Here is a 22,641-nt window from a genome sequence, read left to right on the forward strand (position 1 = left end):
ATACCTGTGGCTAACCCAACCCATGCAAAAAAGGAAGTTTCAGCATCTTCCGAGACCCTGGAATGGGTTGGCCCACCTTGATGACCCGAAATCCGAGGTAGCGCTTGTTGAGCATGATAATCTTGTACTCGTCGCTGGCGTCGTCCATCACGTGACGCAGGGCCAGCAAGGCAGGCGTGTTGGTGAGGATAGCGCTGCGCCACGCTGGGTCCCCCTCGTGGGAGATCACCATCTTCTCCTCGTTAGACGTTATGGCGTCGTACAACACAGCCGGGTCGTCATATTCATCCGGAGAGGTAAAATGATCCTTGGAAGGGGAGGGGGAGGCATCGTGTTGGGTTTGTGGGGGAGACCCACCAATTTCCTTTCCAGGACAACATGGGGGGATTTCTACATTTTCAAACAAGTGCTTAGAGACCTTTTCCCCTCCCCTTTTACCTAAAAAGCAAGGAGGAGAGGAAGGAGGGGCAGAACACACCTGGTGTAGCTTCAGGGACATGCGCACCCCGGGCGCCACCACATGATGCAGCAGATCCATGTCGGCAAAGACCCACTCATCGCGGGGTGATGTGATTCGAAAATCTCCCTTGAAGAGTGCGTGCAAGCCATAGAGGAAAGGCTCCAGGCTGCGGACAGGGGGAGCAAGTGTGTGAGAAGGCGCGGGGAGGACAGAATCCAGTATCTGAAGGAGGGGGTGGGGCAGATCTCACCTGGCTGACATGCTGTGGGAGGCCGTGCCCAGGGCCCGACGGCCCAGGATGCAAAGCCCAAAGCACAGGGTCACCAGAGGGGAGTTCCAATCCCGTTCCACTGTCTGCAGAGAGCAACAACAACAGCATCAAGATGAGTAACAGGTATGAAAAGAAAAATAGGGAAGGGGGTAGAACAGAACCAGGATTCATATAATTTAATCTTACCCCTCTGTGCTGAAACTGGAGAGGAAGGCTTCAAGCCTAGGGCAGATAGACTGGACTACTTCAGAGATCAAGATGATTTTCAGGATATCAGCTGTTGTGAGCTGATGCTCTGTTGGTCACAGAGCATTGACTCTCAAAAGCTTATCCTTATCCATTGTTTATATATTTGTGAAACAGCCTGGGGGTGGAATGTGTCTGGCTGTGCAAGCTGGAATAGGGCTAATCAGGGTGCAGCCAGAAAAACTGCCTGCACCCTGATTGGCCCTGCACCTGCAGCTCCCATCCTCTGTCCCTGGACTCTAGCCTCTTTGCTCTGACGCGCCTCAGTGCCTGGAGCCAGCAGCAGGAAAGGGGAGAGGGCCCTAGGCAAAGGATCATGGTGGAGGGCCACCTGGCGTGCTAGGCAGGGCCTGCTAACGAAGGCTGCTGCCTGCTAAGGACCTCTGACCCCGGCCCTGCTAACAAGCTGGCCAGCCCCCACCCGCCCCACTTGATCTGGCTGTGAGCTGCCGCCCAAAGCCATCTTAAGCTGCCTGGCAAGGGGCCAGGAGAGAGAACCCTTTCAAGGCCCATTCTTAGGAACGGGCTTTGAAGCTAGTATATATATCTTCAAGATATATATATATCTACAAATCTATGCCAAGGGATGCCTGGAGATGTCCCAGGGGGAAGACGCTAGAGGACTTCGGGCCTCTTTCCTGCACTGACAAAACCTTTGCTTCTCTCCCAAGCGCCTGCCCGATCTTTGAGCGGCTCATTCCTAGAGGAGCCATCCTGTTGCCATTCTTCTTTCTAAGATCTATTTAAGGTGACTGGTAAGGGCCCCTGCGTCATCAGCAAGATCACATAGAAGGAAGCCAGGCTTCTGGCCTCCTCTGCGCTTCCATTTGAACCCGACCTCAGCCTCTCCACCCCAGCAGTGCCATGTCTGGAACATAGTCAATAGTCAAGCCCGCCATACAGAAAAAGACCCTTCCCTCACAAAGGACTCTGCACTCCCTTAAGGACTAATAAAGTAGGCAAAAAAAGGTTATGTCACAACACAGTGAATGATGCTGAGGACCTATTACACACACAGGAGGAAGGGGGACTGGGAGCAGCCCCCTCCCAGTGCTTGGGATCTGGAAGGGCTTTCACCAGTGCAGCCAGGCTGAGCCCCAGCACCCCTGGTTCCAAGACACCAGACCCTCTTGCCGCAAAGGCCCACCTTCTCTCTGCGGCCGGCACAGTACTGGATCCAGTCGAGGTAGACGTTGCAAAAGGAAGCAAGGGTAATCCCTGCCATGCGGTGGTCGTAGTCCTCGTCTATGTTGAGGTTGAAAGTGGGGTCGCTGTCTGCGTAGTTGAGGGCGGTGCAAGGCCGGAGGGCTTCCTGGATCCCCTCATTGGCTAACCAGTCCTCCAGCTTCGGGGAACAAGTCACGTAATAGATGATGCTCTGCCAAGGAGGAAGTGGTGGATGGGTGAAAGAGAGAGAGAAAGAACAGAGCGTTAGTCCCATGTGTGCCTTAGCACAGGTGCTGCACAGGCAAGCCTCTGCTCAGCTCCTGTAAAGCCAGTGAAGAGTCCCTCAGTACATCTGTCCTTCTCAAGATGAAATGCTCAGCGATGGAACACTGACCAAGAGCCTGGCTTCAGGAAGGGAGGGGAAAGTCCATTGTGTTTTGCTCTGATGGCTGGGGAGGAGCTGGGGCTCAGTGGAAGAGCAGCTGCTTAATCTCTAGAAATCTTTCCCCAAAAGGGCTCAGGGGATTAGGCGACGGGCCTCTGACTGAGACCCTGGATTCCCCATCAGAGCAGCCAGTGCTGGCCTTGATCGATCAGAAAACTGACTCAGAACGAGGCAGTTTTGTGTGCCTGCAGGGTCTGGGCCAGTGTGCAGGGCATTCATCGGGGCATTCATCAGAGGTGCAGAGGATGCAAAAGGTCAGCCGGACACTTAGTTTGCATGTGCACAGCCCACACAAAATGGCTGGAGAGAGGGAGATGGGGAAATGGGGTCCTGGGGGAGACCAGAGATACGACCCAGGAGGCCTGAAGAACAGAAGGGCAGAAGAAATGAGGGAGGAACAAAAGGCATCTATAGGCGTCTCCATCTCTTCCACCAGGGCAGTGAGAAAATGGGAACTTCTAGTTCCTAGGGGAGGCAGGGAGTTTAAAAGGTAGAGGCATGCATGTTTCTGGGAGGGGTGGTCTGAATTTCACACGGTGAAATTCTAAGTAGAAAACTCTAAGTAGATCAGATGGTGACTGCAGGTTTCCTGCAACATATGCCAGCAGAACGAGGCTCAAAAGTGCTGCAAACCCTGAACATGCGTGTGTTCAACCGGCCGCTTCTGCAGCTTGGTCAACAAGACATCATTTCCCTGCCTTAGTAACCTCCGACAGACTGCAGCCGGGTCCATCCTTTCACGGTGGCAACAAGAGCTCCAGACTGGGGTTGGGAAGCACCGGCTCAAGCCCCTGCTTGCTTTGGGGGCTGGCTGTTCTCACCCGAGCCCACCTCACAGCGTTGTAGTGAGGACCACATGGCAGGACACACAGGCTGCTCTGAGCTCCGTGGAGGAAAATGGGCTAAAACCAAACCACCAAAACTCCTCCCTCCTCACCTTGACGTAGTAAGTGATGAGGATCTTCCGCAAGTCAAAGACCTGGAGCATTGAGGCAGCGTTATTGTCGCTGATGCTGTAGCCCTCGAGGACGTACTTGGTGGCCGCCACTTCCCAGGCCAGCCAGCGCTGCCCGAAAGCCGCGTTGAAGCTCAGCATGCGGGGCAGGTGGCCTGGCTCACAGCAGCAGCAGCCCTCGTCCTCTTCCACGCCCTCGGTGATGGCCTCCACCTCCCTCTGCTGGCAGTAGGTACCTGCACGAGGGAGACAGCCCCACAAGTTTCCTATAGGGTTGGATTTAAGGTCCATGCATACCCATCCCGGCCAGGTGACTGACACTGCAAAATGCACACCATACAACTGGAGAAATTCAGAGGACACTGTGATGGCCAACCAGTAATGGCCAACCAGAAACTGCAAGGGAGCTTCAGCCCTTGGTGTCTTCGACTTCCCTCTCACTCCCCCATTTCCCACCACAACGGCCCTTGTCCTCACCGCGGAACTCGAGGCCTCGCAACTGGAAGGTGACCAGGCCATTGCCGATCTCGATGAGGTGGACCAGGGCGTTCAGGTAGTCCGAGGCCAGGATGAAGCAGTCCCCCGTGGCGTAGTTGCCCCACCGCCCGAGCAGAAGGTCCCCACAGAGCGCGTGCTGCAGCGAGCGGGTCAGGTGCTCATAGAAGATGGAGTTCAGATTGTTGTCGTCGGCACCTGCATGCACAGACAGACCCCATTTTAAGAGCACTGGCAGCGGGGATTGCTTCTGATTAGTTTATATGTTTTTGGTGGCCAAGACAAGCATTGCGCCAGCCACCTGCCTGCAGCACACTTTGTACGAAGAGAAGAGAAGAAGAGCTGGGTTTTAGGACCCCACTTTTCACTCCCCAAGTGAAAGTGGCTTAACAAATACCTTTCCCTTCCTCTCCCCACAACAGCCCCCCATGTGCTGTAACTGGGGCTGAGAACGCTAAAAGAACTGCCCTAAGAGAACTGTGACTGGCCCAAGGTCACCCAGCTGGCTGCACTTGGAGGAGTAGGGAATCAAACCTGGCTCTTCAGACTTGGGGCTGCCGCTCTTAACCACGACCCCCAAGCCAGAGAGGTGCAGCGGATGCTGACTTCCCACTGGGAGTTGGGACTACACAGCTTGTCATCTCCCCCTCCCGGCCATGGGCACCTGTCACATCACACGAAACCCACCTGGGTTACGGTCCAGCTGTGTGGCCAGTCTGGTGTTGGAGTGATCAACTCTCTTGGTGCTGAGGGACAGAAGAGAGGGAGAAGGCTGCAGGGCAGTTCAAGCACAGGAAGCCCAGCCCAGGGCATGAGAGGCTGGGTGTTCCTCCAGTGAGGGACCCCAGCACAGAGCCCCCCCCCCCCTCCAAGACGAAGCAACAGGCCAACTCACTTGTAGTCACGCTCCCAAAACTTGACCGGGCGGGCGTAGGACATGATGAACACCGCACTGCCCAGCAGTGGGTTGAGGGGAGTGGAGAAGAGGGAGGACAGGACAGCCTGGACAAACAGCATAGCCGAGTCTGGGCAGATGCCAGTCAAGGAGGCACCAGGACAGAGAGAGCAGGAGAACCCCAAGAATTCAAGTTCTGCAGGGAACAATAGCCAGTTGGGCAGCTCCTTGCAGGGACTGGAGCCCCTCCCCTCCCCCGGCATCTCATTCCCTCTCCACAGCTTGCCGACCAAACCGGGGAGGGCTCTTGAGAACAGGGAAACCACAGCTTGAAAAGGCCTGGACTGTTCTGTGCTTTAAAGTATGCAATTTATTATTATTATTATTATTATTATTATTATTATTATTATTTAATTTATATCCCACTTCCCCCTGGGGGCTCGAGGCAGGTCACATAAAAATCTAAAATAATAAAAGCACAATAAAACATAATGCAATTAATACAAAAGTTTTACTTAAGTCAAAGAAAAAGTGAATGCCGCCATCAAATGGAGCAAGGAGGCACACGAGTTCTGTCGAACAGGCAGAAGTTATATGCCTCCTCACTGTTCGGAGGATGTGCTCCGCTCCAGGCAGCCTAAAGGAACCCTGCCACATGCAACCCCTCCCTCGTGTTTATTTAATGCATTTGCACTCCCCTTATCTTCCCACTGGGGACAAATCAGTGGGCTCTTAATCAAATCAAGCAAGATACTCCTTCCTCACAACAGATACCAGGTGAGGCTGAGAGAGCTCTTAGAGAACTAAGATTGGCCAAAGGTTACCCAGGTAGAGGAGGTGGGCAATCAAACCCGGATCTCCATATTAGAGGCTGCTGTTCACAATCACCACACTCCATGCTGGCTCTCAAGAGAGGATTGCTGGACTAGATGGACCACTGGTCTGATCCAGCAGAGCTCTGCTTATGTTATTATCCCCTAACCCTCTTTAAAGCCCCTTATGTTGTCACTGCAACTTCCTGTGACAATACATTCCGCAGATTAGTTGGAAATCTACTCCAAGTCCCCTTCTAGTTCCCTTGGGATGACCCTAAGAGTCCTGCAGTAAGGGATTCCCCTCTGCCTACCTGTCCTCTCTATACCGTTCACCATCTTGGAAGCCTTCACCCCACCCATTCCCCTTCATCATCATGGCCACAAAAGGATACGAGGCACAGCGAAAGGCTGAGCAAAGGCGTGGAAAGCCGAGCCCCACGTGATCTGCCAGGGGGCGATGTAGGTGAGCACAAACCGGAGCTTGTACAAGAGATCCCACAGCTAGAAGTATACAAGAGGGAGAGAGATTTGTACACGAAGCCAAGCAGGGACCCGAAGTAATTTGTGAGGAAGCAGGAGTTCTCAGGCTTGTGCAAGTTCTGGGCCCCTCCCGCATCCTTGGCTAAAAGCAGGCTTAAAGGGTTAAAGGGGACAGACAACACAGGCAGCCATACAGTCATGCTTGGTGGGAGCACAAAGACCACCCTTCCTATTTTTATCCTTTAAGCATTTCTTTCTGCTGCAGTTCCTCTCTCAGCTCCTCACCTGCCAGCCTGGCTCACCTTTGCTCAACAGGGATATGTGCCACCCAATAGAACAACAAAACTCTCTAAAAGGCTCCTGCTGCAGAAACCTATTCATTCATTTGGTTTTTATTCCAGACTGATCAATTTTTAAAGATTTTGAATTTAAATTGCACTGGTTTTTAGCCCTTAAATTGTTATAAGGTGCCCTGAGGACACTTGAAGAGAAGTGGCCTACAAGTCTAAAACTATGTAAGTGGTTTGGGACTGGAGCATTTCACGGGCTGCTTGCTCCTAATGACGCGTCAATAAAAACTCCTACGAGAAATAAGCTTTTTTGGGGGGAAGGAGGGGGAGTCACCAGAGGAAGGCACTATTCTGTGATAATGCTATAGTTTCCCACAATTCTTTGCTCGCCCCCCCCCCCCCGAACTAGTGACATTCTTAAGATGCCAGCTGAAAAAGCCCCATAACTAGACCTTATTTATTTGTTTAATATATTGCCCCTCCCTGCAAGCAGACTCAGGGTGATTCACGACACACATCTCGTACATCATATTATAAAATCACAGTGATAACATTATTAAAACCTTGCAGTGCTCCACGGTTCCTGCTCATTAGTTAAGTCAATCTGCCTCCTAGTCTACCTTACGAACAAAATACAGCATAATATTATTTTTCAGTTTCTATTTAGTGGAGATGAATGGATGGAGGCTCGTAGGTGATGTGGGCTGTATTTGATTGTTCCGGCCTCAACCACGCACCTTGCTGAAGAGAACTGACATGACGAAGTAGTCGGTGAGGAAGCCCTCTGAGTAGTGCTTGTAGTCGAACTGGAAGAAGAGGACGGTGAAGCCCAGCGTGACGTATTGCTGGGGAGGGCAGCAAAAAGAGTACCGCAGAAGCTTCATGCCCGCCACGGTGATGAGAAGGGCACGGCAACTGGGAGGGAGGAGGGAGAAAGAAAGGGGCACGCAGTGTTTTGTTTTTAAGAAAAGAACCCCGGAAGGTGAATCCGCCGCACTGTTGTTCAAGTACATTTTTAAGCTTCGCGCTCTGGTCTCTGGAAGCCCCGCTCAGCCCCTTCCCTTTGGCTTCTGTGGTTCTGCCCATCCTTGAGCACAGACTTAAGCGGGCCTTTGCAACCAGAGGAGTTACAGACCTGCATCTCAGAAGAGAACTGGCATTTTTCAGAGGCTCACAGATTCATGGAGTTGGAAAGGGCCATCTAGTCCAACTCCCTGCTCAATGCAGGATCAGCCTAAAGCATCTGTAAGTATCTGTCCACCCACTGCTAAAAGACTTCCAGTAAAGGGGAGCTCGCCACCTCCTTAGACAGCCGATTCCACTGCTGAACTACCCTGACTGTGAAAAATAGCCAATGCAGTTCTACACAGAGTTTAAAACCATTACCTATGGGTCTTATCCTCTGCTGTCAACAAGAACTGCTCCCTGCCCTCCTCCAACCTTTCAGATACTTAAAGAGAGCAATCATGTCCCCTCAGGCCCAGTTCCAGACAGAGTCCCACGCTTGCGCAAAACAGTCATAAGGAGCATGACACATGCACATCTGGCCATGCAGGGCAGTCAAGAAAGACCCAGAACTGAGTCCCAGCCTACAACTCAGCCCATTGGGAAGCCCTGCAAAAGTTTGATGCTTACAGCTGTAAGAGAGCCTGTGGAGTTCAAGAGGAGGGAACTAAGCACAGAAGCCTTCATGAGCCAGCAGCTGCTTGTTCCTTCCCAGAACCAGAAGGACACGATGCCCATTGGAAAACGTTCCTTAATTAGCTGCAACTGGTAACAGCTGCAGAGTCCAGTTGTCCCTGTGGCAAGGATTTTAGTGACTGGGTCACCACACACCCCCTGTGCAGGTCTGGCAGTCGCTCACAGAGTGCAACCCAATCACCAACCCATACACCCCCACCCCCACAGCCAATCCCACAAAGCAGGGTGGCAATCGAAGGTGCAGCACCTACTAGATGCAAAACTTGTCCTGCTGCGGGGCACTGACGAAATGGGCATCGATGGTGAGGGCGTTGAGCACCACGGCTGGGTAGATGAAGTACTTCTCCACGCACTGGAGCCAGGCATAGAGCTTCTCAAACCACATCAGCTGGGCAGCACCTGAAAGGGGGGTGGGGGGAGAGGAGTCTGTCATGGTCTGCTGTGGCATCTCGTCCGTCAGCATCCAAAGTGCCACAGAGCAGAGCAGACCACCTAGCATGCCGCTGTCTATTCTGACCTGCAGGAGCTGAATTGGGTCTTGGGCAGTGCCCCAGTGCTTACAGACATCAGGGATTTAATTGGGCACATTTCTGCAAGCCAACCATTTCCTCTGCCACCGAGCCCTCTGATGGCAGCCTCTCCACCTAGAGAAGGAATACGGAACTACCTGCACAACACACGTGTATGAGTGAATCCACTTATATCTTGCAAGGAATTCGCAGAGAAGCTAAAAATTGAAGTGTGCATTATGTACCATCAAACTGCTTCTGATTTATGGGGGTCATAAGAATAAATGACCTCTAATACGCCCTTGCTCAGATCTTGCAACCTGGAGGTCGTGGTTTCTTTGACTGAGTCAATCCACCTCATCTTTCATCTTCCTTGGGTCCTCCTGCCTTCAATTTTTCCTAGGAATATTATATTTTCCAGTGAGCTCTGTCGTATCATGACGTGACAAAAGTATGATTAGCCTCAGTTTAATATTTTTTTCTTACAAGGAGCAGAGTTGGTTCTCACATGCTGTAAGCCAAAGTGGCTTACAATTGCCTTCCCTTTCCTCCCCCCCCTTTCCTCACCCTGTGAAGTAGGTGAGGCTGAAAGAGCCCTGATATAACTGCTCGGTGAGAACAGCACTATTAGGGCTGTGACTAGCCCAAGGTCACCCAGCTGACTGCATGTGAAGGAGAGGGGAATCAAACCCGGTTCACCAGATAAGGAGCCACCCACTCCTAACCACTACTCAAAAAGAACAAGGGGAGAAAAACCTTAAAATCCTGCAACTAAATACTTTTTGAAAAAGAAATAAAAAGATAAGGAAAAAATGTAACAGTGGTGGAGGTCCTATACATACATTTCTATAGTTTCCAAATATCTAAAAATAAGTCCATATGCAACTGCTGACTATATTCCATGCATTCAAATGCTGATAAGAGTTCTAACATCCTCAAATCCATTGATTTACCAGGAGATTGGATTTCTCTCAGTTAAGCCATTTTAGATTCAAGAAGAACTTAGGCTTGATTTGATCGAGAACCTACTGATTTAGAATCATAGAATAATATGTTGGAAGGGACCTCCTGGGTCATCTAGTCCAACCCCCTGCACTATGCAGGACACTCACAACCCTATCGCTCATCCACTGTCACCTGCCATCAGATGGCTATCCAACCTCTTTTAAAAACTTCCAAAGACTGAGAACTTCCCACCTCCCAAGGAAGCTTGTTCCACTGAGAAACCGCTCTAACTGTCAGGAACTTCTTCCTGATGTTTAGACGGAATTTCTTTTGCATTAATTTCATCCCATTAGTTCTGGTCCATCCCTCCGGGGCAAGAGAGCACAACTCTGCTCCATCCTCTATATGGCACCCTTTTTAATACTTAAGGATGGCTATCAGATCCCCCTCTCAGTCATCTCCTCTACAGACTAACCAGACCAAGCTCCCCCAACCTTTCCTCATAAGTCTTGGTCACCAAACCCCTCGCGATCTTTGTTGCCCTCCTCTGCACAAGCTCCAGTTCATCTACATCCCTCTTCACCTTAATGTTTTGTCACTAAGCACATAAAACAATAAAAGCTAAAACATCCCTTTAAAAAGACAGTTGATGCTGAAGCCCAGAAAGAATCAACAACCCAATTCACTCCAAAGCCCTCCAGAATACACGAGCTCTACACCAGGAGGCCTGCCGGAAAGCAAGCTGGAAACAGAGTCCCACAAGGTTTGTTGACGGGTTGGGCGGAAAGGAAGTGGAGCTGCCGGGGCTAAAATCTCTGCACCCAGACGAGGACAACACAAATGCAAACTGAAGGCATGCACGTACCCCTGCACCACCTAGTACTTACTGCGCACTTCAAACTGGCTGTACTCCCGCGGCTTCAGCATCGGTTGTGAGAGGCAGAACCAGGGCAGCTGCTTCCGTAGCTGGGGCAAGAGGTAGTGGGTGAGGAAGCCCACCAGGCCCGCCAAGGCATAGAGCACATACCCTAGAACAGACTAAGCACAGAGACAGGACTTGAAAGGGAGCGAACACAAAGACACAACTGGAAAAATCCCTACGGCTCAAGCGCAAACGACAGACGCCTCTGCATACGTAGATGGCGCGACCCCCACCAGCCTCGCCCCCACCATGCGAGGTACGATCAGCAATACCCAGGGACACCACAGGAGGCGCAGTGCTTGTGACCCAACCCCCCCTCCTAGAATGCCCCTCTTCTCAAGAGTACCTCAAGAGCGATGAAGACCGTGCTGGCACTCACGGCAAACGTCAGGACAGCAATGACCAAACACATAACCAAGTCCGAGTGAAGGATCTCTCTCTGCGGGACGGCGAGGAAGAGACGGAAGGAAAGGACACAGTGAGAGGCTGGGGCTTTTGGGACGCACAGCCCCCTCATTCCAAGGATAAGCAGCCCTTTGCTCCTGGCCCCTTAACTCCTCCCCGCCTACAAGCCTCCCCAGGCCGGCCCAACTCCACAATACTGACTACTACTTTACTTGCTCGTGTTCGTTGCTTACTGCCTAGTGGGGCTCCATTCCTGCCATTAAGAGCACAGATGAGCAACACACCTGCACAGCAGGGGCCCCAATACTGCTTGGAGTACCCCCACCTGCAGCAATTCCACACCTCTTCCCCAAAGCCCCTCACCAGAGAGCTGCGCAGTTTCTCAGGCAGTGGATCCTTAACACCGACAGGGGGGCTTTCCGCATTGCGGTTTTCGAATTCGGGGAACAGCTTGGTCCGGATCAAAGCCCTGTTGGGGGGGGGGGGGGGGTGATAGAGACACCCTTGTTGAGACCCCAAAAGTCAAGTTTTCCCCCCCTCCCTACTGTACACCCATCTGGAGACTCCCTAGTAACTCTCCTCCCTCCCACTTCCCAGAGCACAACCAGCACCATGCACCCTCATTCTCTCACTGCTGCTGCAGGGAAAAACCTCCAGTGCAGCAATCTCTCCCTGAACTAATCTCCCCATAACTAACCCCCTAGGGCCAGTGGTTCTCAACCGCCCTAATGCTGCCACCCCCGCAGCAGGGACAGCGACATGTGCACAAGCATGTGCACACCCCGCTGCCACTCCTGCTCGCCGCAGTGCTCGCCGTGGTGCTGGCTTCCTCCACGCTGCTTCAGTGAGCTCCGAGGCGGCATGGAGGAGGCCAGCACTATGCTGCCGCTGTGACCCCCGGTAAAGGGCTGAATGACCCCTCGAGGCGTTGCAACCCCCACCTTGAGAATCACTGCCCTAGGCTCTGCTACAATACCCCCCCCCCACACACACACACACACAGACCAGAGAACAGTGGGGTCGCTGCTCTGGCGGCTCAGGTGATACGAGAGAGCCATGAGGAGGCCGCAGAAGACAGAGAAGAAGACGGGCACGTGCTGGTCACTCCACGGTGCCTGGAGGAAAGCAATGAGAGGAAAGAGAGTCAAGCCCAGTGGATTCCCCCACATCTGAACCTCTTGAAGCCTAATCCCAATTAATTCAGCAACAGGCAGCCTTAAAAAGGCCACTCCCCCCCAAAATTCCTCCCACCCAATCTTAGTGACATGCCCCAATGGTCAGACTAAAAATATTATCTCGCCCTGGCCCCACTGCTGCTAGTGGCTGTCAGATGTCTCTGGAAGCTCACAAGGACCACCTGATGGTGACAGCCATTATGCTGCCCATCCTCAGTAGCTGGTATTCAAAGGGAAGACTACCTCTAAATGTGGAGGATGGGCCTATTGGTGGATACTGGCCATGGAGACTAAAGGGAGCCTCCACAATCAGAGGCAGTAAACCTCTGAATATTGGTGCAAGGAGGCAACATCAGGGGAAGGCATCTGTGCCTTGTTGTTGGACTTCCAGAGGGGGTGGTTGGCCAATGAGTGAGAAAGGGAGCTGGACTAGAGGGACCACTAGCGTGATCCACCAGAGCTCTTATGTTCCTATGGGGGCTTTATTCTCAGCTGTGATGGATGAGGAACACTGGAGCTCTGAACATCAGATAAATCTCTTAGAAAAACCTGACAAGTGGCTTCCCATCACTGCATCTTGCCAAATAATTTAGCAATTTAATTATACAAGTAAAATTGTGTACTTTTGTCTGTCTTTCCTGAAAGTAGGGCCCATCGAGGACATCGGAGGCCCCAAGTTCTAGCATTATGAGAAAATCAGTGATTTCACCCTGCCCATATCTCTTCCATTAAGTGACTGAATCAATCAGAGGGACATCGGGCAACCCCACCATCCACCAGCATCTCTTGACTGGGCAAACTCAGGGTCGATTCTCTCAATGAGCATGTGGAAGAGAGTGGGGAGAGCATGGAGGACCAGGAGGGAAATCAAACTCATCCTGGGGGGCAAAAATTACAAGGTGGTCCACTTCAGCATACTCTCACCTAGTGACAAAAAACAGTCCCTTCACAGCCTTGATGTTACCCAGGGCTTAGTAAAAAACTCATCTCATTCCCATAAGGCCAGACTAGACCAATCTGCATCCCCCACCCCCCAGGGACCAGGTACCTTGATGGCTCCAAGGCAGAAACCATAGAGAAGGGCAGCCACAAGGATGCTGCGGAGGAGTCCAAAGAGGGCAGTGAGTGGGCTGGTAGCAGCTGAAAAGAGAAAGGAGGTGGACCCATAAGCCCCTGGTCTCCTCCCTGCTGACCCACCCTTAGCAGAAGAAAGCAGGCACAGCACCATCTGTTGCCCACTATAGGGCATTACGGGCTCTGTTGTTACCCTGCCTCTTACATTAACACATCGATAAATCCCAACAGTACAACTCTTTGACAGAGCTAAATGCAAGGTTTCTCCCAACAAGTGACTACCAACCCACTTCCCCACTGGGGAGAGGGAGCTCTGTCCCACAAGTAAGTGGTCCAGCCAATGAGGTGCAATCGGAGACAAATGCAGTCTGTAACATCATTACACCATCCTTCCTCTAAGAAATTCCTAGACAGGCCAATTGGTCCTTCCCTTTACAACAATCCTGCAAGGTACTAGTCCAAGGTCACTGACAGAACGCAGATTCAAGCCCAGGGCCCTGCAGTCTTAACCCAGGATGACCTTTGGAGTCACCTCCCAACTCTAGAACAAACAATGGAGGTTCACGTCAGTGATGCCTTTTGGAAATTAAGGGGAAGCTCCATGCCTCCAAGTGGACCCCAAGAATCCTCAGCCCCCTCCTGCCCTTCCCTTTGTCGCTCTTTCTTCACCTGTTCCGCCAAAGATGTGCATGTCCACCTGCTCCAGAAGATACATGAAACATGTGTTGACTTGAGGAAGGAGTCCAAAGAGGAAGATGACGGGGAAGCAGAGGATGAAAACTGGGGAGGAGGAGAGAAATCAAGTCGAAGACCACCACCACCACCACCTCACTGCCCAAAGATTCCATAATCCTCCTGCATAATAAACCCATACCCCTCCCCCACTCCACATTCAGCCACTCACCAGTAACCACATCACGGGCACAGTAGAAGAAGTCAGCAGAGAAGAGTGCCAGGCCATAGAAGGCAACAGGAGGGAAGGGCACTGCGCGGGCACACAGATCCAGCAGCCAGATCAACAGACACGCCACGCAGAAGTAAACGGGCCGGCTGTAGGCAATGATCCAGTTGTGCCCCTGCCGACAGAGGGTGTGGTTGTAGAGCAGGGGCTATGCCTGCTTTGTGCTGGGCTCAGCGTTTATTGATATTTATTTATTTATATTTATTTATTTATATTTATATACTGCTGCTCTCAAATGTCTTGCGACGGTTTACAAAATCAATAAAATACAATAAAATCCCCTAAAATCACCCATTAAAACATATTTAGAACAGCAAAATATCAAGAAGGCGGACAATAAAATATATACCCACTCCCCTTCCCATTCAGCATGGGCCTGTCACTCTCTATCTGGGAGAAAGGAACCTAGTTTAGCCTATGTTTAAACAGAAGGACGCATGCAGAAGGACGCCTGCTGGGAAGGGAATGCTGCATTAATGCTTCTCAGGTCATGTCTCCAGGGTATCATTAAAGGCTTTGGAGAAGGACATCTGATGCTACTTTTGCTTATTAGGAGCTGCTCATCGAGGAGTGCGATTGCTTGCATGGCCCCTCTCCATGGCTCTTGGATGCAGAGAGGTTGTTTATGAAGCCTATCTGGTGCCAAAGATTCACTAGGTGAAGGTGCTCTCAGCAAAGAGAAGCCCTTCTCTTCCACCAAGCTACCTACAATAACTACACAGTAAGAATCCCACCAAAGATGTGACAGTTGGATACTCACGTGCATCGGAGAAGCAGCATCAGGTTGCACGCTCTGTAAAATAACAATAACCACCATGAAAATCCAGCATTCCCAAAAGTAGTCAGGAGGCAGTAGAAAAATCAGATTTCTGGTCCCTACCAGAAAGCACTTTTGGCACTGATAGAGGAATGTTGAAAATTCACCACAGACAGAGATCTGTGTCTGCTGCCCCAGGTGCTAGGTATTCGGGAGAGAGGGGTGGCAGGAAGAGGTAGCATTTGAAGGGGAGAAGAGCCCAAATTCTGTCTGCTGGTATTCTCCTAACGTCCAGACACAACACATGATGGACAGTCAGCAAGTCAAGACTGCCCAGGAAAACCATGCCCCTGTGCACTATGGGCAAAAACAGGTTAAATCAACATCCCAAGTTTAAAACACACATGTTTTATCTGAGGTGAACACCTGAAGCTGCATTATACTGAATCAAGATCTTTGGTCTACCAAGGTGAGTCTTGCCTTACTGACAGTGACTCTCCTAGTTGCAGGCAGAGATCTTCCACATCACCTGCCACCTGACTCTTAACAGGAGATGCCAGGAATTAAACTGAACATTCATCCACTGAACTTTTTTTGGGGGGTGTATTTTACATTTCTCAAATGGGGGGGGGGGAATCTTTGCAAATAACAAGACAGTTCTCACAATGCAGCCTGGGCCACACATGCCGCTACGCCTCAGAGACAAATTTTTCATAAACCATGCCAAAATGTAGATCAGCCTAAATGTGAAATGCTATTAATCAAAGGCTTTGCTCAACAGATGCAGGAGTTATTTGGAAATATATGTCATCCAACACTGAAGTAGGCAGAAGGACAATTGTTTAAAGTTCTAATAATAATACAAACATACAACCAAGTTTGCATTTCATAAGCAAAATGCTTCTCAAAATGTACTTGTGCATTTTAAAGTTGGGATGTTGATTTGTGGCATTCCTTGCCCTGTCTCTTGCCTATAATGTACTGTATATTTTGCATCAACCTGAACCCAACCACCATCATAGCATTCCACGTGTACACCACAGAAAGAGCTCCTTGGGTTCAGCTGATCATTAAAAGCACTTGAGTGTTTGAGGGAGGCTTTCTTGTAAAGCAGCTCCTGGTTGGTGCCACCCCTTTGTCGAGCAAAGTTGCTCAAACAGCATGGGAAGCTTTGAAGCTCTCGGTGACAACCCACGACCGCCACAAGGTAAGAATAGAAGTCCAGCAGGAGCACATGACCCAAGCCTTTATCTCAGAAGCAGAGATCCTCCAATGACTTGGCTCAACCAAAGGCCCAACCTCCTCCTCACTACATGGGAAGGGACCCTTGTACCTAAAGGAACGTGCAAAGGACAGGAGTCCCACCCCCATCTGGGGCCAGAAGGCATCCACACATGGCAAAATGCCATTCAAATCCAAAGTCATCAAGGCCGAGGGACACCAGCAAATGTCTCATTGGTTGGGATGGGCAGCCTGGGGGCCCGGCCCCACAAGCAGAAAAGGATGGAGTTGGCTGTGGCCAGCCTGAGCGCCAGGATTGATTGATTTATTATATTTATATATACCATCCTCCCCAAAGGCTCAGGGCGGTTCACAGAAAACAGAAACAATACAGATAACTTAGATTAACAATAATGAATGAGGTGAAACAAAAGGCAACATGGAACAGTAGAAAAATGTGGGGAATGTTAAATTAACTCATACTGATAGCCCAATGGGTTGGGCGGAATTATGGTGGGTACGCCACAGGAGGGAGGCTCAGGAGGAGGGCCCTTGGGAAGTGATGGCACGAGTCAACCTCAACCAAATGTCTGGTGGAGCTCCCTTTTGTATGCCCTGCAGAACTGTTCAAGTTCCATCTGTCCCTGATCTCCTCTGGGAGCTCGTTCCACCAGGTGGGGGCCAGGATGGAGAACGGTCTGGCTCTGGTTGAGGCCAAGCGAGCTTCCCTGGGGCCAGGGATCACCAAGAAGTTGGAAGTGCTAGAGTGTAAGGCTCTTTGGAGGGTGTAAGCAGAGAGGCCATCCCTCAGGTACACTGGGCCCAGACTGCGTATGGATCAAGCTAAGACACAACATCAGCTTGGCATGCAGAAGGTCCCAGGCTCAATGCCTGCCTGCCATCAGTAGGTGATATGAAAGGCCTCTACGCAAGACCTTGGAAGGCCACTGCCAGGTTACAATAGTAAGCAATACTGACCTTGGTGGACCAATGGTCTTGACTCGGTATAAGGAAGCTTCACGTGTTTGTGCACTTTCAAGGAAGGAAAGGCCTTACCTTCAGCAGGGAGTACTGGCAGCTGGCGATGACCACACAGAACTGGAACACCCAAATGTCCTGGAAGAAGCCCTGAAGGAGGAGCAGATAGCCAAGAAAGGCCACCAAGCTCACCAGCGACACCACAAACACATTTTCTGCCACCCGCCGGTTCCTGGAGAAGCAGAAGAACAATTGTTAATTGTCTGAACTAATACTGAAGATCCCAGTTCTAGGATGCCTGTAATCCACACCTTTGTTTGGTCACTAATTATATGGCAGTTCTGAGCTCTGGGAACCCGGTCAGCATGCTGGGCCTTGCTTGCTGAATGCTGATAGCGCCTGGGAGCAGGGCATAGAACATCCAGTCACAGCCAGGGCCCAGCACAAAATCCTACAGAAACTGCTGACTGGAGCACAGTAATGAGGAAGAATCTATCAGTGCATCTACAGCAATGGTTCTCAACATGGGGGGTCAGTACCCCTTTGGGGGTTGAATGACCCTTTCATAGGGGTTGTGGCAGGGCAAGCAGCTTGGCCGAGGGGGGGACGCGATCTACACAATAGCCTTGTGGGGTAGATCAAGATGGGTTGAGAACCACTGATCTACAGGAATACACTGAAAAGCTCTTTTGAGGGCAGGCAGCAAATGGTTCTGACGCTTCCCCCAAATGACTGTGCACATTCACCTTCATGTGCAATGTGAGAATCCTTCTAGCAAGGCACATCTACGAGGCTTCCAGTTCCCCAAAGCTTTGGATAGCGATGAGGCTGAGAAAACCAAAAGCAGTGGAGAACCAATATCCTTGCAGGCACCAGGCACCGCCTCCTACTCCAACACTTTCAATGTGGCAAGATCTTGCAGGTTTCTGCTTGTGCTTCCATGCCTGGCATGACACAGAGAACCGCAGACTAGCCTGGGACAGCTAGACCAGCTACTGGCTCAGGTGCTTACCGGTCCAGCAAAGCCAGCAGGGCCAGGCGGTCGTAGCGCACACGCATCCAGTGCCCAGGGAGCACCCAGAACTTGTAGTATTGGCGTGGGTGGCATTTGTCCTCAATCATCAGCGTGTTCTCCTGGGACTCGTGCAGTGATTCTTGGTCCAGAAGGTCAAACTGAGGAGGGTGGAAAACAAAGTGTCAGCAGGTGTAGAAACGACTTGTCTGCTGACCTCTGCAGCAACTATTTCCTTCCCACAAACCCAGGCGCAGGTTGCATACCATAGCAACCTCAGATTTTCGGAACAAGAAGTATCGGCAAATAGTTTGCATGCTAGGAAAAAAGTAAATGCTTGAAAACACAAGGATGTTAAAGGCTAGGTTGGGAAAGGCAGATAAGACTAAGCAAAGGGAGGAAAAGCAGAGAGGGAAAACTTTAATAAAAGACAAAAAGCAGCCACCTTCACTCAAAGACCAATTAACTGGTAAAATGCCACGCCAAAGGATGCGGCAACGTTTATACCCAGTTGCCTTTAAAAGCGGATCAGGTACTCTCAAAGGGCAGATCTGTCCATGATGACTGAGAAAATGGAACTTCCACATCCAAATGAAATATCCCTCTAAAGACCAGCTGCTGCAGTACAACAACAGGGGGAAGCTTCTGGCTTCCATGCCCTCCTTGTTGGCCTCCCTGGGGCACAGTAAGAAAAAAATCTAGTATTTTATATATTGCCCATAAAACCTGTTTAAAAAAAACAGCCGTGTTGATTTGCAGTCAAGTGACTAGCTTGAAGTTCAATAGCACTTTTTCCTGTGTTGGGGAAGCTGCATTGGTTGCCAATTGCACTCCAGATCATTCAAGGTTTTGGTGTTAACCTTTAAAGCCATCTGTGGTCCAGGACCTGCTTTCTCGGTCCTGGTCCCAACCTGGTGGAATAAGCTCCCAGAAGAACTGAGGGCCCTGAAAGAGTTATCAGTTCCCCAGGGCTTGCATGAAGGAGCTCTTCCAACCAGGCATTTTTTGAGGCCAGGCTATGGAAGATCTGAAGTCCCTCCTCAGGAGACCCTGAACACCTAGGGCAAGAAGTGCCCCACTCCCAAGGCTGGGTGAAGGCGGGGGCAGGGGAAGGGCCATCGGCCTGTGCTGGACTGGTGAGGGGGGCAGGAGTAAGATGGAATTATGCTGCCTAGGAATTCTGTAATTTTATCAGGGGTTTTACTGTAACTGTCACAAGCCAGATTGGCCTGGGAATGGCAGTCAATACATTTAAAAACACAGCGGTAATTGTGTAAGACAAGAAAAGGGGCAAAAATATCAGCAACGCTCCAGTGGCACTTGGGAATAAAAAGGCATTGTCCCACTTTCTACAGGTGCGAAGGAAAAAAACAAACAAAACAGAGGCCAGGATCTGCAGGGGCTTGCCTTACTACATGCCCACCCTTGGCATGACTGTCCAATTCTCAAGAGGCCTGCCTCATAGCAAAGCTCCTTAAACACATGCTGCTATTTCCCTCCTCGCCCTCGTCTGCACAGTGCCAGGTACAAGTGCAGCAAGCACAGTGACAGCAAACACAGGTGAGAAAAACTGCCAGTCTGACACTTCCTGTCTAGCAGGGCACAAGTACAAATGGAAGTGCTGGAGTTTTAGACTGGTTTTCTTATTTGTAAAGATCACACAAGCTCCCAAGAGAAAACAATACAGCCCCCTGCTTCCAGAAGCTAGTTAAGACAGATTCCAAGATGGAAGTTCCATGGAGATGCTCTTCGGACCTGACCCATCACCACTTTGAATTCGGGGGGGGGGGGTTGTTCTCACCTCGGGGATCTCCAGAGGAACCCTGCGCACTTGCATGCCCTGAAGAACCACGGGCCGTGGCTGCAGCAGCGTGAGGGCGGGAGTTCCTTCAGGCACCTCTGCGGAGTTGAAGCTAGAAGAATGTGAATGTCTGTCCCTGCCAAAGCAAACAATGGGTGAAAGGGCAGTAATCACCCAAACAATGTCCATGGGAAAGCACCACACCCAAAGACAACAGGGCCACGGGGCAGAGAGGTCCCGTGGATTATAAGCATTCTCTTTGTACTTCGCCTTCCAATCCTGGAGCCATGTCAGCCACATGCTTCTTTATAAGCTTCACTAACAAAAGGTACCAGTAAGCTGAACAAGAGAAAGGTCCTGATGAAGCAAGGTGTTCAGTTACTTCTCATACACACAAACACAGAAAGGAAACAGGAAAGGCCAAAGAATTCCCTGTCCCTCCATTCCCAGGATTCTTCAGTCTGCCACACAGCAGAGAAGAAGAAGAAGAAGAAGAGTTGGTTCTTATATGCCGCTTTTCCCTACCCGAAGGAGGCTCAAAGCGGCTTACAGTCACCTTCCCTTTCCTCTCCCAACAACAGACACCCTGTGGGGTGGGTGAGGCTGAGAGAGTGCTGATATCACTGCCCGGTCAGAACAGTTTTATCAGTGCTGTGGCGAGCCCAAGGTCACCCAGCTGGCTGCATGTGGGGGAGCGCAGATTCGAACCTGGCATGCCAGATTAGAAGTCCACACTCCTAACCACTACACCAAACTGGCTCACTTGTTTGCTAACTGTTTATTCTGATGTCTGGCTCAATCTTTTATGCCACTAAAGGCAATTACAGGTCATGTGCACCTGTTTGTATCTGGCTCAATCCCTCCCAAAGGCTCTGACTAGAAACTCTGGGGCGACGTCCTGAAATTTCACTAGAATCATAGAATAACAGAGATGGAAGGGGCCATCTAGTCCAACCTTCTGCACTATGCAGATCCTGCTTGTGGGACAAAAAGGGGGTCACTGGCACAGAAGCAGGGAATAGCCCCGTCCTCTGCTACGTAAACACAGGACTCTTTGGCAAAGTAGAAAAGCATGCCAAGATAACCTGAGGCCAGTGCCACATCAAAGTTCCCCCAAACACGGTGCAATCCTTGCCTTGGCAGGGCTTCCTCTTTGGGGTTCATCATCACAGAGCCAGGCTATCAGTCAAGCACTTTGCTGGGGCCAGAGCACTCCCTTGGCCAGAGACCCTTGGTTACAGCATGGCACAGCATGACAATGGATGCTTAAGAGCTCAGACAAAGGAGGCCTCACCAGCCGCTGTTGGTTGTGTGGTCTGTTCCAACTTGCTGGCTAATTGGGTTCTCGTAGCCACCCCCTGCCATACCGAAAGTGTAGGAGCGCCGGACTCCTGGAGGAGAGGGGAGAGAAAAGGGTCAGCATGCCGAGGAGTGAACAAGATTGCTACTGATCCAGCTTTCCGCAGGGCTCGCAAGACGGAGCTCTTCCGCCAGGCATATGGTTGAGGCCTGGGTGGGGTTTCGGCGCTACCATCAGAGGATCCCCCGGATAGGTTAGATCTGGCTCTCCACTTCCATCGGAAGAGAACCTGGCCCTCGGGCTGGATGGGGGGTTGGGTGTATAGAATTCTCTAGGGAAGTGATGGCCGTCTGTTTTAATTGTGATAAGAGGAGGAGGTTTATGGTTTATGGATATTGTTTTATAACTGTAAACTGCCACGAGACCTTTGGAGAGTGGCGGTATAAAAGTCTATAAACAAACAAACAAATAAATAATATCTCCAAGTCACCTCAGCACCAAGAGTGCTCCAGAACATCAGGCCACACTGTCAGCCTTCCGGAGTTGTTTTACCAGTTTTCCGAGCAAGGGAGTTTAGCTGCCACCAGAGCGGGAAGGATTAATTTGGTTTCAATGGGGATTATGATTTGATGTTTATCAGATTTTGAGATGACGGTGATAGGATATAAATTATCAAGTTATAAATAAAGTAAAATAATAAAATAAGAACACCCCTCTCCTCAAACAAGCATCTCTCTATGGATAAAACAGTGCACTCTATACAAGATAACTTTTTAGGGAAAAAATACTAATGTTGAGGTGGACTCTTGAGTGCAAACCATTTTTTCCCAGAACTGCAACTAAAGGTGCTTTTCTTACCAACGTCACCAGACAGAAACCCTTGGGAGAGTGGCTTAGAACAAAACTATGGAACAGGGCAGCCATGGAACACCAGCCATCAGCAAGGCCCTTGGAGCTCTAGAGCAGGGATAGTCAACCTGTGGTCCTCCAAATGCTGGCAGGGGCGCAGGGGAATTGTAGTCCATGGACATCTGGAGGACCACAGGTTGACTACCCCTGCCCTAGAGTAGCGATCCCCAACCTGTGGGCCACGGACCACATGTGGTCTGTCGACTAATTGGAGGTGGGCCGCGAAGGACGCCTTCTCCCCCCCCCCCCCCCCCCGGCCCTTTACTTCATCCCTCCTGGCCCTTTACAACACACTTTGGGTGTCATTGTCTCCCATCACTCCCAGATGGGACTATCTCGTTGCAGAGAAACAAGCTCAGGGTTCCCATTGATTTGTCATTGTCATGAGTTAAAATTTCCATGAAAATAAAATGACCCTTATGTTCATTGTTGTGGCGTGTCTGTATCTTATT

General features: G+C 50.7%; 1 protein-coding gene across 3 annotated transcripts in view; it reads right to left on the reverse strand.

Moving 5' to 3' along the window:
* The window catches only part of PCNX3 (pecanex 3), a 41,938-nt gene that overhangs the window by 5,899 nt on the left and 13,398 nt on the right, over window positions 1–22,641 (reverse strand). For 2 of the 3 annotated variants that reach the window (XM_077328174.1, XM_077328157.1), the window contains 23 exons: window positions 21,275–21,371; window positions 19,981–20,116; window positions 18,180–18,340; window positions 17,246–17,399; window positions 14,972–15,004; window positions 14,155–14,326; window positions 13,920–14,030; window positions 13,225–13,316; window positions 12,007–12,116; window positions 11,365–11,470; window positions 10,943–11,035; window positions 10,562–10,712; window positions 8,472–8,619; window positions 7,257–7,434; window positions 6,142–6,250; window positions 4,935–5,064; window positions 4,727–4,785; window positions 4,022–4,237; window positions 3,527–3,780; window positions 2,125–2,355; window positions 711–814; window positions 479–626; window positions 77–307 (listed from right to left, as the gene is read on the reverse strand). In XM_077328174.1, the coding sequence (XP_077184289.1) occupies window positions 77–307; window positions 479–626; window positions 711–814; window positions 2,125–2,355; window positions 3,527–3,780; window positions 4,022–4,237; window positions 4,727–4,785; window positions 4,935–5,064; window positions 6,142–6,250; window positions 7,257–7,434; window positions 8,472–8,619; window positions 10,562–10,712; window positions 10,943–11,035; window positions 11,365–11,470; window positions 12,007–12,116; window positions 13,225–13,316; window positions 13,920–14,030; window positions 14,155–14,326; window positions 14,972–15,004; window positions 17,246–17,399; window positions 18,180–18,340; window positions 19,981–20,116; window positions 21,275–21,371 (3,224 nt within the window). The remainder of the gene's footprint in view (window positions 1–76; window positions 308–478; window positions 627–710; window positions 815–2,124; window positions 2,356–3,526; window positions 3,781–4,021; window positions 4,238–4,726; window positions 4,786–4,934; window positions 5,065–6,141; window positions 6,251–7,256; window positions 7,435–8,471; window positions 8,620–10,561; window positions 10,713–10,942; window positions 11,036–11,364; window positions 11,471–12,006; window positions 12,117–13,224; window positions 13,317–13,919; window positions 14,031–14,154; window positions 14,327–14,971; window positions 15,005–17,245; window positions 17,400–18,179; window positions 18,341–19,980; window positions 20,117–21,274; window positions 21,372–22,641) is intronic. The other variant, XM_077328163.1, reaches the window with a different exon arrangement.

Source organism: Paroedura picta, chromosome 1 (genome assembly GCF_049243985.1).
Source record: "Paroedura picta isolate Pp20150507F chromosome 1, Ppicta_v3.0, whole genome shotgun sequence".
In the NCBI taxonomy this organism is placed as follows: Eukaryota; Metazoa; Chordata; class Lepidosauria; order Squamata; family Gekkonidae; genus Paroedura; species Paroedura picta.